At 45.1% G+C, this 16,312-nt stretch overlaps 1 protein-coding gene across 6 annotated transcripts in view; it reads left to right on the forward strand.

Moving 5' to 3' along the window:
* Positions 1 to 16,312, forward strand: part of dicer1 (dicer 1, ribonuclease type III) — a 184,127-nt gene that overhangs the window by 67,844 nt on the left and 99,971 nt on the right. For 5 of the 6 annotated variants that reach the window (XM_072568045.1, XM_072568044.1, XM_072568043.1 and 2 more), the window contains 2 exons: positions 1,524 to 1,706; positions 3,054 to 3,216. In XM_072568045.1, coding sequence (XP_072424146.1) covers positions 1,593 to 1,706; positions 3,054 to 3,216 — 277 coding nt within the window. In that variant the 5' untranslated portion in view covers positions 1,524 to 1,592. Of the gene's footprint in view, positions 1 to 1,523; positions 1,707 to 3,053; positions 3,217 to 15,167; positions 15,292 to 16,312 lie in introns of those variants that run through there. The other variant, XM_072568047.1, reaches the window with a different exon arrangement.

Genomic DNA, 16,312 nt, shown 5'->3' on the forward strand with positions numbered 1-16,312 from the left:
AGAGATGGTACAGCATGGAAACAGACCCTTCGATCCAACTCGTCCAGGCCGATCAGACATCCCAACCCAATCTATTCCCACCATTCAAGCACCTGGCCCATATCCCTCCAAACTCCTCCTATTCATATACCTGTCCAGATGCCTTTTAAATGTTGCAGTTGTACCAGCCTCCTCCACTTCCTCTGGCAGATCATTCTACACATGCACTTCCCCCTGAATGAAAAGGTTGCCCCTTAGGTCTCTGTTATATCTTCCCCCCTCACCCTAAATCTATGCTGTCTAGTTCTGGTCTCCCCCACTCCAGGGAAAATACGTTGTCTATTTACCCTATCCATGCCCCTCATGATTTTATAAACTATAAGGTCACCCCTCAGCCTCCGATGCTCCAGGGAAAACAGCCCCAGCCTGTTCAACCTCTCCCTATAGCTCAAATCCTCCAACCCTGGCAACATTTTTGTAAATCTTTTCTAAACCATTTCAAGTTTCATAACATCCTTCCGCTAGGAAGGAGACCAGAATTGCATGCAACAGTGGCCTAACCAATGTCCTGTACAGCCGTAACATGACCTCCCAAATCCTGTACACAGTCTGACCAAGGAAAGCATACCAATCACTGCCTTCTCTATCCTGTCTGAGATTTTTGAGTGACACTCATCCAGGCAAGTGGGAGTATTCCATCACACTCCTGACTTGTGCTTTATAGTTGGGTGAGTGAGGAGGCAAGGTGCTCTCTGCAGAATTTCCATCCACTGGCCTGCACTTGTAACATTTATTTATGTGACTAGTCTAGTTCAGTTCAGTTCAGTTTCTATTTAAGGCAACCCTTGGGATTTTGATATTGGAACCATCAGTGATTCTAATATCATTGATGTCGAGGGCTGGATTCTCTCTTTGTTAGCAATGGTATTGGCTGGCACTTTTGTGTTGTCAATGTTAGTTGCCACTTGTTAGCCAAAGCCAGGTTATTATCTAGGTATTGCTCAGATCTGGGCTAACAAGTTATCTATGGTATACTGCTGTTGTTTTGAACTGAACTGTTCCACTGGGGCTTTGGTTTGAATAATAATGAATGGAAGCCCATCTATATTGTTATCGATAATCTTCCTCCCAATCCTACACTACTATTATGTTGAAGGAAAGTAACAATAAATGGTTCAAGACTTGTCCTGTGTCTGGAGTATGATTCAAGGACTATAGGAAGAAAAGGGATCTAATAACTTTGGTTTTGCAGCAGAGGTTAAAAGTTTGGATTTTGAATAAGTCTGAGATTTAGATGGATGTGATTCCCATCTTATGCACTCAATCTATAAAGAATGATGGTGGTGGCTTGGCCAAATTATTGGTGATTTAATCAGGTTTGTGGAATCATGCTCTAGCAAGGTTTAGCACTTGGAGATGGGAAATAATTGGGGTCAAATAAAATAGTACTTCTCAATTTTGAACTTTGTTTTTAGTGACCTGGAAATGCAAGGAGTTTACATTTTGACAATGGAGCTCAATTCTTTGTGTTGGTTATACCTCAGGATTTGCTGGAACATTTGAAATGACAGAAACACTGGATGAATGAAAAGACCGCTTTGTGAAACCTAAGCATGGCAGGATTACAGCTCATGACGCCTGCTTCATCACCAATGGGTCCCTTTTTTGGACTGCCGTGGCAACAGGAAGCTATCCATGATAACATTTTTACACCAAGGAAATATCAGGTACGTGCTGTTTGGAAGATGGTACATAGAAATAGGTATTGTAGGAACAAAAACAAAACTGCTGGAGAAACTCAGCAAGTCTGGCATCATCTGTGGGAAGAAAGTGGAGTTAACATTTTGAATCTTATTATCAGAATTGTAAGTAGCTAGAAAAACACTGGTGTTTACGCTGAAGCCAAATTAGTGGTGGGGAAGGAGTGGTGAGTGAGCAGGTAAGTGGAGATGGTGTCCAGGAAGAGAAATGTCAAAGGGGTAGTTAAATAAGGAGTTTATAAATTGTAGGCCAGGACACACACACACAAGACTGAATAAGAGATCGGAAGAACTCAGAGTAGAAAGTGGGTGAGCTGTGCTGAATGCAGCCCATATAACGTGATAATGGGCCTAAGTATACGTGAGAATGTGACTGTGCTAAAAGCAACCCATGTCATAATAGGATGGGTTGTGAAGTGGGCAAAAATTATTTAAGGACAGAATCAGACTTTAAGGTTATTGAACTCTGTGTTGAGTTCTAGAGGCTCATTGTTGACAGCCCCAGTGACAGCTATCTAATGTAATATCGTTTGTTGTCATCAGCAATCACTCACGAACAAGTTTGACTGCCAACCTAGGAAGTGCTGGGTCACTGGACATGGATTCTGTGGTTTCTTGCGTGGCTAATGAGCCCAAACCTGGAGCCACATCTCCCACCACACGTTTGGCAGATGTTTCCATGAGTTGGGAATTGTCCCTGCCCTAAAGATTGCTGGTAGTACTGATTAACTATAAAAAGGAACAGTTTTCAAATGCACTGTACAAGACAGAATGACCTTTTTAAAATATTAAAGCTTATCCACAGGAATGTGCTATTTTAACGTCAAGTTATTCCCTGTTTTGGGATTCTAGGTACAGCTCTTGCTTGAAGAGCAGTATGCCAGTGTCAGATTTGTGGCAGTTCCTTATTCTTTTCAATTGCCATGATTTATATTTAATGTTACCTGTTTATTTTTGGGCATTGGTACTCTTATACAATTGGCAAAATGGAAATTGTAGTGTGTGCTGACCTACACCACTTTTTTCCCCCATCATCACCAGTGTTGACCCTGAACTGGGCAGGAAAATTCAGTCTAGGCTCTTGTTTCTGGCTCAGCATCTAGTGGCCCCTGCTGGAAAGTTTATCTGTCTCAGCATAATTTTAAAAATTGGCTCAGCTGTCAAGCTCACTATGATTAAAAAGCCACTGTAATAACTGTCAAATTTGTGCAATTAGTGCCACTCAGTCTGTATATATTTTTTTCAACGATAGGAAAGGATATAGGAAAAATAGTCAATGTTTTATTGGTTTTTAAAAAACATTTTTATTTGCAGGTTGAACTTCTAGAAGCAGCTTTGGAACATAATACTATAGTTTGTTTAAATACTGGCTCAGGGAAGACTTTCATTGCAGTGCTACTTACAAAGGAGCTATCTCATCAGATCAGGGGACAATTCAACAAGAATGGATCACGGACTGTGCTTTTGGTTAGTTCTGGTAAGTACTTTTTTAAAATTGTTTGAGTGCAGCAGGTAATCAGGAAGGCTAATGGAATGTTGCCCTTTATTTCAATGTGGTTGGAGTATAAGAACAAAGAAAAGTACAGCACAAGAACAGGTGCTTTGGCCCTCCAAACCTGCGCCAATCCAGATCCTCTATTTTCTAAGTATCTACATCCCTCTGTTCCCTGCCCATTCATGTATCTGTTTAGATGCATTTTAAATGGTGCTATCATGCCTGCCTCCACCACCTCTCACTTTGAACTCATGACCCCTAGTAATTGAGTTCCCCACTCGGGGCGGGGACGGGGGAAATGCTTCTTGCTGTCCACCCTGTCTACACTCCCATGACCTCAATTCGTTCCCCCCCCCCCGCCTCAATCTCTGTCTTTCTAATGAAAATAATCCTGATCTACTCAACCTCTCTTCATAGCTTGCACCCTCCATACCAGGCAACATCCTGGTGAACCTCCTCTGCACCCTCTCCAAAGCATCCACATCCTTTTGGTAATGTGGCAACCAGAACTGTTTGCAGTATTCCAAATGTGGCTGGACTAAAGTCTTATACAACTCTAACATGACCTGCCAACTCTTGTACTCAATACCCTGTCTGCTGAAGGAAAGCATGCTGTATGCTGCTTTGACCACACTATTGACTGTGTTGCCACCTTTAGGGAACAATGGACCTGAACGCTCAAATCTCTCTGGGCATCAACGTTCCCCAGGACTTTTCCATTTACTGTATAGTTCACTCTTGAATTGTATCTTCTAAAATGCATTACCTTGCATTTGCCCGGATTGAACTCCTCCTGCAATTTCTCTGCCCAACTCTCCAATCTGCTGTACTCTGTATGTTCTGCTGTATTCTCTGACAGTCTCCTCCTCTATCTGCTACTCCACCAATCCTTAGTGTCATCTGCATACTTACTAATCAGACCACCTATACCTTCCTCCAAATCATTTATGTATATCACCAGCAACAGTGGTCCCAGCACGGATGCCTGTGGAACACCACTGGTCACAGTTCTCCAGTTTGAGAAACTCCCTTCTTCTGTCTCCTGTTGCCCAGCCATTTCTTTATCCATCCAGCTAGTGCACCCTTGACCCCATGCAACTTCACTTTTTCCATCAGCTTATCTTGGGGAACCTTATCGAACACCTTGCTGAAGTCTATGTATATGACATCTACAGCCTTTCCCTCATCAATCAACTTTGTCACTTCCTCAAAGAATTCTATTAAGTTGGTAAGACATGACCTTTCCTGCACAAAACCATGATGCCTATCACTGATAAGCTCATTTTCTTCCAAATGGGAGCAGATCCTCTCCCTCTATCTTCTCCAGCAGCTTTCCTACCACTGATGTCAAGCTCACTGGTCTGTTATTACCTGGATTATCCCTGCTTAAACAAGGGGACAGCATTGACATTTCTCCAGTCCTCTGGGACCTCACTGGTGTTCAAGAATGTTGTGGTTCTGTTCGCCGAGCTGGGAATTTGTGTTGCAGACGTTTCGTCCCCTGTCTAGGTGACATTCTCATGCTTGGGAGCCTCCTGTGAAGCGCTTCTGTGATCTTTCCTCCAGCATTTGTAGTGGTTTGTCTCTGCCGCTTCCACTTGTCAGTTCCAGCTGTCCGTTGCAGTGGTCGATATATTGGGTCCAGATCGATGTGCTTATTGATTGAATCTGTGGATGAGTGCCATGCCTCTAGGAATTCCCTGGCTGTTCTCTGTTTGGCTTGTCCTATAATAGTAGTGTTGTCCCAGTCGAATTCATGTTGCTTGTCATCTGCATGTGTGGCTACTAAGGATAGCTGGTTGTGTCGTTTTGTGGCTAGTTGGTGTTCATGGATGTGGATAGTTATCCACATATCGTTTATCCAAAGGACAAACAGGAAGACAGCTAACGATCCGCAATTTGGACTATTTAAGTACTGCTCTGGAAAACCCTCCTGGATGCTTCTTACAAATCATGTTCCATCTAGACCTCCAACACTAATTGAATCCCAGTCAATTATGGGAAAGTTAAAAATCTCCTGTCACCAATACCCTATTACTCCTACATCTTTTCATAATCTGCTCACATATTTGTACCTCTATCTCATGCTCACTGTTGGGAGGCCTGCAGTACAGCCCCAACATTGTTACCGCATTCTTTTGATTTCTGAGCTCTGTCCATATTGCCTCACTGCTTGAGTCCTCCATAGTAGCCTCCTTCAGCACAGCTGTGATATCCTCTCTGACCAGTAATGCAACACCTCCACCCCTTTTACTTACCCCTCAATACCGCCTGAAGCATCTATATCCTGGGATATTTATTTGCCAGTCATGCCCTTCCCTCAACCAACTCTGTTATAGCAATAACATCATACTCCCAATTACTAATCCAAGCCCTATGTTCATCTGCCTAACCTCCTACATTTCTTGCAGGGGGTGGCATTGCTGCCTCACCGCACCCGCACCAGGGTTCTAGGTTCAATTCCAGCCTCTGGCAACTATCTCTGGAGTTTGCACATTCTCCCCGTGTCTGCGTTTTTTTTCCTCCGAGTGCTCCGGTTTCCTTCCACAGTCTGAAGATGTGCAGGTCAGGTGAATTGGCCATGCTAAGTTGTCCATAGTGTTAGGTGGGAAATGGATCGGTGTGGACTTGTTGGGCCGAAGTGCCTGTTTCCACACTGTAGGCAATCTAATCTTAAAAATAAATGTACGTCAGACCACCAGTCCCTTTGCATTCATCTTCACCTTAGTGATGCTGACTTCATTATCTAATTCCTGACTGCCCACTAACCTCTTCGTTTGGTTCCTACCCCCCTGCCACATCAGTTTAAACCCTCCCCAACAGTATTAGCAAAAACACCCGCAAGGACATTGTTTACAGTCTGGCCCAGGTGTAAACTGTCCAATTTGTAATATTCCCGCCTCCCTCAGAAGAGGCCGCAATGTCCCAAAAATCTGATTTCCAAACCCCCATCCCCACCTCCCCGCACCATCTCTGAAGCCATTCGTCCTGCCTATTCTTTCATTTCTACTCTGACTAGCATGTGGCCCTGTAGGCAATCCTGAGATTACTACCTTTGAGATCCTACTTTTTAACTTGGCTCCTAACTCCCTAAATTCAGCTTGTGGGACCTCATCCTGTTTTTTACTTATATTGTTGGTGCCTATATGTACCATGGCAATTGGCTGTTCTCCCTTCAGAATGTTCTGCGGCTGATCTGAGACATCCTGACTTGTGCATCTAAGAGGCAACATATTATTTGGGAGTCACATTTTTGACCACAGAACCGCCTATCTGCTCCCCTTACAATTGAATCCCCTTTGACTGTAGCCCTTCCACTCTTTTTCCCACCCTTCTGTACAGCACAGCCAGCCACAGTGCCATGAACCTGGCTACAGGTGCCTTCCCCTGGTGAGCCATCTCCCCCAGCAGTATCCAAAACAGTATACCTGTTTTGGAGGGAGATGACTACATGGGGCACCGGCACTGTCTTCCTGCTCTTTCTCTGCCTTTTTGGTTACCCATTCCCTTTCTCCCTCAGCAATCCTAATCTGCAATGTGACCAATTCACCAAACATGCTCTCCACGACCCCCTCAGCATCGCCTATGCTCCAAAGAGTGGTGAAATGTTATTGCAACTGTACAAGGTGCTGGTAAAACCGCATCCACTGTACTCAGCAGTTGTAGTCCCCTTAAGTAAAGATAAAATTTCATTGGAGGGACTTCAGACAAGGTTCATGAGGATGATCCCTGCTATGGAGAGATTGTCCTATGAGCAAAGGCTAAACAGGTTGGACATCTACTCACTTAAATTTGGAAAAACGAGAGTAAATATATATGATTCTTACAGGGCTTGACAAATTAGATGTTGAGAGTATGTTTCCCTTCATGAGATAAGGTTAGGACCAGACAGGATATTAAGGCGACACCTATTTAAGACCCATTTAGAAGTCATACAAGGTAAGTGAAGAAGAATACACAGGCACAGAATGTATAGGCAGAGAGTTCAATAGGCAGAAGGATCATGCAAGTGGTATGAATGGAATGTCGAAAGGCTGAGTTATAAGTCTCTGTAGGTGATCAAAAGTGTCTGACTGTGTGAATAAAGTGTCAGTAACTGAATTGCAAATGAAGGGATGACCAATGATCTGATTAATTGAGGCAGAGAGATAATTGCAAAAAAATTAAAATAAGGTGGTGCTGGAGACAAACCAAACAGCTGGAATAATGTGCTAGGTATAAGAGTTGCATGCTGAGGGTCAAAGCAAAAGAACAAGTAATACACAGCTGTACAAACTAATTGAGGTACATCATAACAAGTTATCAAGATGATGTCAAAACCAGACAGGATGAAGATTTTTACAGGTATAGAACAGTATAGTGGGTTTACGTGCAGCGCAGCATGAACTCAAGATCATGATTGAGACAGTCTTCATGGATACGGAACTTGACTCTCCGTTTTTGCTCAGTGATTGTGTTTCTCAACAGCCACCTTGGAGGGTGCTTACACAAAGATTGGAGGTTGAATGTCCTTGATTGCTAAAGTGTTCCCGACTGAGAGGGAACACTCCTGCCTGGCATTTGTTGTGCAGTGTCCATTCATCATTGTCATAGCGCCTACATGGTCTTACCAATACATCATGCCTCAGAGCATCCTTGCCTGCAACTTGTGTGGTAGACAACATTAGCCGTGTCACATGAGTATCTCCCGTATACGTGGTGGGTGGTGTTGCCACACATGATGATAGTAGTTATGTTAATGATCTGATGCGTCTTGCAGAGGAAGTCTGAGATGAGGATCTTCTGAAGATTGAGAGTCTTTGAAACTTTTTGAAGAGAGAGCTTTTGGAGCAAGAGTCCTTGCGTATATTTATGGCTGAGATATACTCTAGATAAATCAGGAAAAGGGCAGTAAAGTAGACATTAGGAGTGTCAACATGATCCTGTCGAATGGCAGAGCAGGCTCAAGGGGCCAAACTAAACAGGAGTAAATATTTCTTGTGGTCTTTTGGATGTGAGCATCATTGGGTTGGTCAGCATTTTTTTGCTCGTCTCTTTTGCCCTGTAGAAAATGGTGGTGAGCGTTTTTCTGAACTGCTTAATCTTTAGTGTGTAGCATACACAGCCCTGTTTGGGAAAAGTTCTCGAATTTTGGCTCAGACAGCTAAGGATTAGTGATAAAGTATGCAACATGGAGATAGGTAGTAGTGTTCTCATGTTTCTGGTGCTTTTGTCAGTCTAGGTATTGGTGAGACGGGAAGTAATTCCTTCAGAATTCTTAGCTTCAAACCTGGTCTTGTAGCCAAAACATTTATATGGCTGATCCTGTTCAGTTCCCAGTCAATGTCAATCCCACCAGGGTGCTGTTAATGGAGGATTCAGTGATGATAATGCCATTGAATGTCACAAGGTGCTGGTTAGATTCTGTCTTTTGGAAACTGGTCAGTGCCCGGCATTAGTGTGATGCAAATGTTATTTGCTACTTGACAGCCAAACCTGAGTGCACGCCAAGTCCTATTGCATATTTTCATTCATTCATGTGACATGGGCAACGCTGGCTGGCCAAAATTTTTATTGCCCATGCCTAGTTGCCCTTGAGAAAGTGGTGGTGAACTACCTTAAACCACTGCAGTCCAAATGTTGTAGATAGACCCACAATGCCCTTGGGAAGAGAATTCCAGGGTTTTGACCCAGCGATGGCAAAGGAACAGCAATCTGCTTCTAAGTCAGGAATGTGAATGGCCTAGAAGGAAATTTGCAGGTGGTTTGGGAAACTTGTTCCCCAGCGTGTGCTGCCCATGTCTTTTGGGATGGAAATGACTTGGAAAGTGCTGTCGTGTAGACAATCGTCATTTACAGGATGAGGGTGTTGCTAGCTCACCAGCATTTTATTACCCATCCTAATTGTCCAAAGGACAGTTAAGAGTCAGCCACATTTCTGTGGGCCAGACCAGGTAAGGATGGCAGTTTTCTTCCCTAAGAGCATTAGGAAACTAGATGGGTTTTTCCAGTAATCATCATTGGATACATGATCATCTTTAGGCCCTTTTTTAATTCCAGGTATTTTTAATTGAATTGAAATTACACCTGCCACAGCAGGTTTTGAACCATGTCCCTTGAACATTGGTTGGGTCTCTTGATTAACACTCCAGCGAAAATACCACTAGGCCTTTGGCTCCACTACGGGAAGTTGTACACAAATTTGGGAAGCTACTCACTGTAGTTATCCTATCGTCTGGCCTGCTTTTGTAGCCACTGTTTATGTAGTGAGTTTATGGTTATTGATAAACTCCCTGCTACCCAGGTGTTGACAGTAGGGGATTCAATGATTGTAACACCACTGAATGTCGAAGGGCAGTGGTCAGATTGTCCCTTATTGGAAATGGTAATTGTCTGGCATAAATGTTACTTGCCACTTGTCAGTCCAAGTCTGGATATTGTCTACATCTTGTTGCACTTGAACATGGGCTGCTCTCATACCTGAGGAGCATGAATGGCACTGAACATTGTGCAGTTGTTGACGACCATCCCCATTGCTGACCTTCTGCTGAATGGAAGGTCATTGATGAAGCAGCTGAAGATGGATGGGCCTGGGGCACAACCTTGACGTCTGAGATGACTGACCTCCCAACAAGTACAGAGTATATTTCTGGAAGAGCACAGCAGGACAGGCAGCATTGGAGGAGCAGGAAAATCAACGTTTCTGGCCTGAGCCCTTCATCAGGAATGAGGCTGGGAGCCTCTGGTGGGGAGAGAAATGGGAGGGGGGCTGGGGCTGGGGCGAAGGTACTGAGTGCGCAACAGAAGGTGGGAAGGAAGATTGACAGGTGGGACAGGTGAGGAGGGCAGTACTGAGCTAGAAGTTTGGAACTTGGGGACGGGAAAATGAGGAAACTGGTGAAGTCCATATTGATGCCCCGAGGCAGCAGATGAGGCGTTCTTCTTCTAGGCGTCGGGTGGCAAGGGAATGGCATGAGGATGCCCCGGGCATGCATGTCCTCAGCAGAGTGGGAAGGGTAGTTGGAATGTTCGGCCACGGGACAGTGGGGTTGATTGGTGCGGGTATCCCAGAGATGTTCTCTAACGCACTCTGCGAGTAAGTGTCTCGTCTCCCCAATGTAGAGGAAACTGCATCGCGTACAACAGATATAATTGACATGTGCAAGTGCAGGTGAAACTTTGGATGTGGAAGGCTCGTTGGGGCCTTGGATGGAGGTAAGGAGGGGAGGTGTGGGTGCAGGTTTTGCAATTCCTGCGGTGGCAAGGGAGGGTGGCTTTTTAGGGGGGGGTGAACCTGACCAGGTAGTTGCAGAGGGAATGGTGTTTGCAGAAAGCGGATAGGGATGGGGAAAGAAATATATCCATAGTGGTGGGCTCCATTTGTAGATGGAGGTTGGTGAGGTGGAAGGTGAAGACTTGGATGGGGATGGGGGGGGTGGGGGGGCATTCTGACCTTGTTATGGTTGGAGGGGTGGGGTTCAAGGGCAGAAGTGCAGGCTGTGGATGAGATGCATTGGAGGACATCTTCAACCACCTGGGAGAGGAAATTTCGGTCTTTAAAGAAGGAGGCCATCTGAAGTGTTCTGTGGTGGAACTGATCCTCTTGGGAACAGATGCAGCGGAGACGGAGAAATTGGGAATATTGGATAGCATTTTTTGCATGCGGTAGGGTGGGAGGAAGTGTAATCCAGGTAGCTTTGGGAGTCGATGGGCTAGTTTTTAAAAAAAAATGCCAGTGTTGAGTCGGTCCTCATGGATGGAGAGGTCTAGGAAGAGGAGGGAGGTGTCAGATATGGTCCAGGTGAATTTAAAATTGGGATGGAATGTGTTAGTGAAGTTGAACTGTTCAGCCTCCTTATGGGAGCTGGATGTGGCGCCAATGTGGGGAGTGGTGCTGGTGTAACTCCAGAAGATGGACTGTTCTGTGTAGCTGACAAAAAGACAGGCATAGCTGGGGCCCATGTGGGTGCCCATGGCTACCCCTTTCGTCTGGTGGAAGTGGGAGGATTGGAAGGAGAAATTGTTGAGGGTGAGGACCAGTTCAACCAAGTGAATGAATGTCAGTGAAAGGGTACTGGTGGGGACATCAGGAGAGGAATAAACTGAGGGCTTGGAGGCTCTGGTCATGGCGGATGGAGGTGTAGAGGGACTGGATGTCCATGGTGAAGATGAGGCGTTGGGGGCCGGGGAAACGGAAGTCTCTGAAGAGATGGAGGCCGTGGGTGGTGTCCCAAATGTATTTGTGGAGCTCCTGAACCAGGGGGATAGGATATTATCGAGGTAGGTGGAGATGAGTTCAGTGGGGCAGGAGCAGGCTGAGATGATAGGACGGCCGGGGTAGTCAGGCTTGTGGAGCTTGGGTAGGAGGTAGAATCTGGCGGTGCAGGGTTCGCAAACTGAGGTTAGATGCTGTGGGTTGGAGATCCCCTGAGGACAGCTGTTAATCTCCCTTCCCACCTATCTGGTCCACCCTCCTCTCTGATCTATCACCTTTACCCCCACCTCCATCCACTTATTGCATTCTCGGCTACCTTCTCCCCAGCATCACCCCCTCCCATTTATCTCTCCATCCCGAAGGCCCCCAGCCTCATTCGTGATGAAGGGCTCCAGCCCGAAACATCGATTTTCTTTTTTTCCCTGCTCCTTGGATGCTGCCTGACCTGCTGTGCTTTTCCAGCAACACACTCTCAACTTTGATCTTCAGCATCTGCAGCCCTCACTGTCTCCCAAGAACAGCCATCTTTCTATGTGCCAGGTATGACATCAACCAGCTTGCCCTTTTAGTTACCATTGATTCTAGTTTTACTAAGGGTCCTTGATGTCACACTTGGTCAAATGCAGCCTTGATGTTAAGTGCTGTCATTCATCCCTCTGGAATTTAGCTCTTCTGTCCATGCTTGAACCACTGCTGTGATGAGGTCAGGAGCTGAGTGGTCACTGAGCAGCTTATTGCTGAGCAGGTGCTGCTTGAAAGCACTTGATGATGCTTTCCATCACTTTACTGATCGAGAGTAGATTGATGGGGCGTAGTTGGCCAGATTGGATACACGCTGCTTTTATGGACAAGGCGCACCTGGACAACCTTCAACATTGTTGGATAGATATCAGTATTTTTAACTGTACTGGAATAGTTTGGCTAAGGATGTGGCAAGTTTAGAGCACAAGTCTTCAGTAATGTTCTGGAATGTTGTCAGAGTCCACACTTGCAATAGCTAGTTCACATAATTGCTTTGGCTGAAGACTTGACATCTGAGATGCTGAGGATCACAAGAGGAAGCTGAGATGGGTCATCCACTTTGTACTTCTAGTTGAAAATCACTTCAGCCTTCTCTTTTGCACTGATGTGTTTGGCTCTTCTGCCATTGAGGATGGGGATATTTATGGGGCTGCCTCCTCTACTGAGTTGTTTAATTGTCCACCACAATCCATAACTGGATGTGGCAGGAATGCAGATCTTAGATTTGATCAGTTTGGTTGTGGGATTGCTTAACTGTCTGTCAATTGCTGCTTATGCTATTTGGCATGCAAGTGGTCTGTTTGGTAGTTTCACCTGGTTGATGATGCCTCTTTTTCAGGTATGGTAAAAACAATGACTGCAGATGCTGGAAAGCAAATACTGGATTAGTGGTGCTGGAAGAGCACAGCAGTTCAGGCAGCATCCAACAAGCAGCAAAATCGGCGTTTCGGGCAAAAGCCCTTCATCAGGAAGGGCTTTTGCTCGAAACGTCGATTTCGCTGCTCGTCTTTTTCAGGTATGCCTGGTGTTGTTCCTGACATGCCTCCTGTACTTCCCATTGAACCAGTGTTTATTCCCTGGCTTGATGGTAATGGTTGAGTGGGAGGTGGGCTTGGCCATAACATTGCAGATCATGTTCAGGTACAATTCTGCTACTATTAGCTCACTGTGCCTCCTGCATGCTCAGTCTTGAGTTGCTGGATAAATTTGATGTTTGTCCTGATCAGCACAGTGACAGTGCCACACAAAACGATAGAGGGTACTTTCAATGTGAAGGCAGGACTTCACTTCCATAGGGACTGCAGTGGTTAGTCTTAATGATATTGCCTTGCATAGATGCATCTATAGCAGCAGATTGGTGAGGATGAGATCAATTATAATTTTACCCCTCATTGATTCCCTCACCACCCACCAGAGACTTAATCTAGCACCTCTGTCCTTTCGGACCCAAACAGCTCGATCAGTAGTGCTTCTACCATGCCACTTTTGGTAATGGACACTGAAGTCCCACCCAGAGGATATTTTGCACCCTATCACACTCTGTGCTTCCATCAAATGTTGTTCAACATGGAGAAGTACTGATTCATCAACTGAGAGAGGATGGTAAGTGGTAAATCGACAGGCGATTTCCCTGCCCACATTTAACCTGTTGTCATGATACTTCAGTCTATGTTGAGGGCTTTCAGGTGACTGCAGATGACTTAGAGTCATAGAGGCACAGAAACACCGTGGGCGGCACGGTGGCACACGGTGGCCTCACAGCGCCAGAGACCCGGGTTCAATTCCCGCCTCAGGCGACTCTCTGTGTGGAGTTTGCACGTTCTCCCTGTGTCTGCGTGGGTTTCCTCCGGGTGCTCCGGTTTCCTCCCACAGTCCAAAGATGTGCAGGTCAGGTGAATTGGCCATGCTAAATTGCCCGTAGTGTTAGGTAAGGGGTAGATGTAGATGTAGGGGTATGGGTGGGTTGCGCTTCGGCGGGGCGGTGTGGACTTGTTGGGCCGAAGGGCCTGTTTCCACACTGTAAGTAATCTAATCTAATCTTAAAAAAAAAGACCCTTTGGTCCAACCCATCCATGCCGACCAGATATCCCAATCCAATCTAGTCCTGCCTGCCAGCACTTGGCCCATATCCTTCTAAACCCTTCCCATTCATATACCCATCCAAATGCCTTTTAAATTTTGCAATGTCCTCCACCACTTACTCTGGCAGGTCATTTCATACACGTATCACCCTCTGCATGAAAAAGTTGCCCCTTAGGTCTCTTTTATATCGTACCCCTCTCACCCAAAACCTATGTCCTCTAGTTCTGGATTCCCACACCCCAGGGAAAAGACTTTATTTATTTATTTATTCTATCCATGCCCCTCATTTTATAAACCTCTATAAGGTTACCCCTCAGCCTCCGACGCTCCATGGAAAACAGTCCAGCCTGTTCAGCCTCTCCCTATAGCTCAAATCCTCCAACCCTGGCAACATCCTTAGAAATCTTTTCTGAACCCTTTCAAGTTTTACAACATCTTTCCGATAGGACGAAGACAAGAATGGCGCACAATATTCCAACAGTGGCCTAACCAATGTTCTGTACAGCTGCAACATAACCTCCCAACCCCTGTACTCAATACTCTGAACAATAAAAGAAAGCATACCAACCGCCTCCTTCACTGTCCTTATCTACCTGCTTTCAAGGAGCTATGAACCTACAAGGAGTCAAACGCCTCACTAAAGTCCACATAGATCACATCTACCACTCTGCCCTCATCAATCCTCTTTGTTACTTCAAAAAACTCAATCAGGTTTGTGAGACATGATTTCCCATGCACAAAGCCATGTTGACTATCCCTAATCAGTCCTTGCCTTTCCAAATACATGTACATCCTGTCCTTCAGGATTCTTTCCAACAACTTGCCCACCACCAAGGTCAGGCTCACTGGTCTATAGTTCCCTGGCTTGTCCTTACCACCCTTCTTGAACAGTGACACCACGTTTGCCAACCTCCAGTCTTCCGGCACCTCACCTGTGACTATGAATGATACAAATATCTCAGCAAGAGACCCAGCAATCATTTCCCTAGCTTTCCACAGAGTTCTAAAGTATACCTGATCAGGTCCTGGTATTGGTATTGAGGTATTTTTTTACTTCAGTATCTGTGGAAGTCTGAATAATATTGAACATTGTGCAACCATCGTGGAGCATGCCCACTTCTGATCTTGTGATGGTGAGAAAGTCATTGAGGATGACCATGAAGATGGTTGCACCTGGGACACTACCTTGAGGAATTCCTGCACTGATGTCCTGGGTGAAGTTAATTGACCTTCAAAACTCGCAATTAAGTTTCTTCATGGTAAGTACGACTCAAATTACCAGAGTGCTTTCCATTGATTTCCTTTTGACTTCAGTTTTGCGAGGGTTGCTTAATGCCATAATCTGTTTTAAAAACTACCTTTATGTCAAGGACAGTCCTTCTCGCCTTACATCCTGGAGGTCAGCTGTTTCATGCTATAATGAGGCCAGAAACTGTGGCCCTGGTCGAACCAATATTGAATCACTGTGAGCAGGTTGTTCTTTTTCAAGGCCATATGCTAGCACGGTCAGTTTGATCAAGAATACACTGGCCAGTAATTGTCTGGCTTGGCATTGTCCTGCATCTTTATGTACCAAATATATCTGAGCAACTTTATCACGTTGTTAGGTAATGCCATTGTTGTAGCTGTGAATTGGAACAACTTGACTGGCGTAAGAATGGTTCTGGAGCATGTTTGTTTATTACCAGAATGTTGACATGGTCCAAAATATGTGTATATGCTACCTTCAACTTTTTATTATGTAGAGTTAATCAAATTGTCTGAAGACTGGCATCTGTGATGCAGGGGATTTCTGAAAGAAGCACAAGTGGATAATCCACTTAGCACTTTAGGCTAAAGCAGGTTGCAGATGCTTCCACTTTACCTTTTTAACTGGTGTGCTCAGCTCTGCCATCATTGAGGTTGGGATATTTGTGTCATCTCTACCTGTTAGTTATATCACTGTCCACAACCATTCATGACAGCTCTGCCATACTGACACACCCTAAGATCTGATTTGTTGGTTGTGGAATCATTTAGTTCTGTGCATTACATCCTCCTCCTGCTTGGCATGAAAGTAGGACTTCATAGTATGTTTTCAGGTTGACATCTAATTTTTAGTTGTCTGATGCTGCTCCTTGCATGTCCTCCTGCATTCTTCATTGAACAAGGGTTGATTCCCTGATTGAATGCTAATGGTAGAGTGAGTCTATGCAAGGTCATAAGATTAGATATTCTGGTCAAGATGCATTTGCAGTAACGTAGTCATAATAACCACATGACAATAAAATTTTGTGGTGT

The sequence above is a fragment of the Chiloscyllium punctatum genome, chromosome 4 (genome assembly GCF_047496795.1).
Source record: "Chiloscyllium punctatum isolate Juve2018m chromosome 4, sChiPun1.3, whole genome shotgun sequence".
Classification (NCBI taxonomy): domain Eukaryota; kingdom Metazoa; phylum Chordata; class Chondrichthyes; order Orectolobiformes; family Hemiscylliidae; genus Chiloscyllium; species Chiloscyllium punctatum.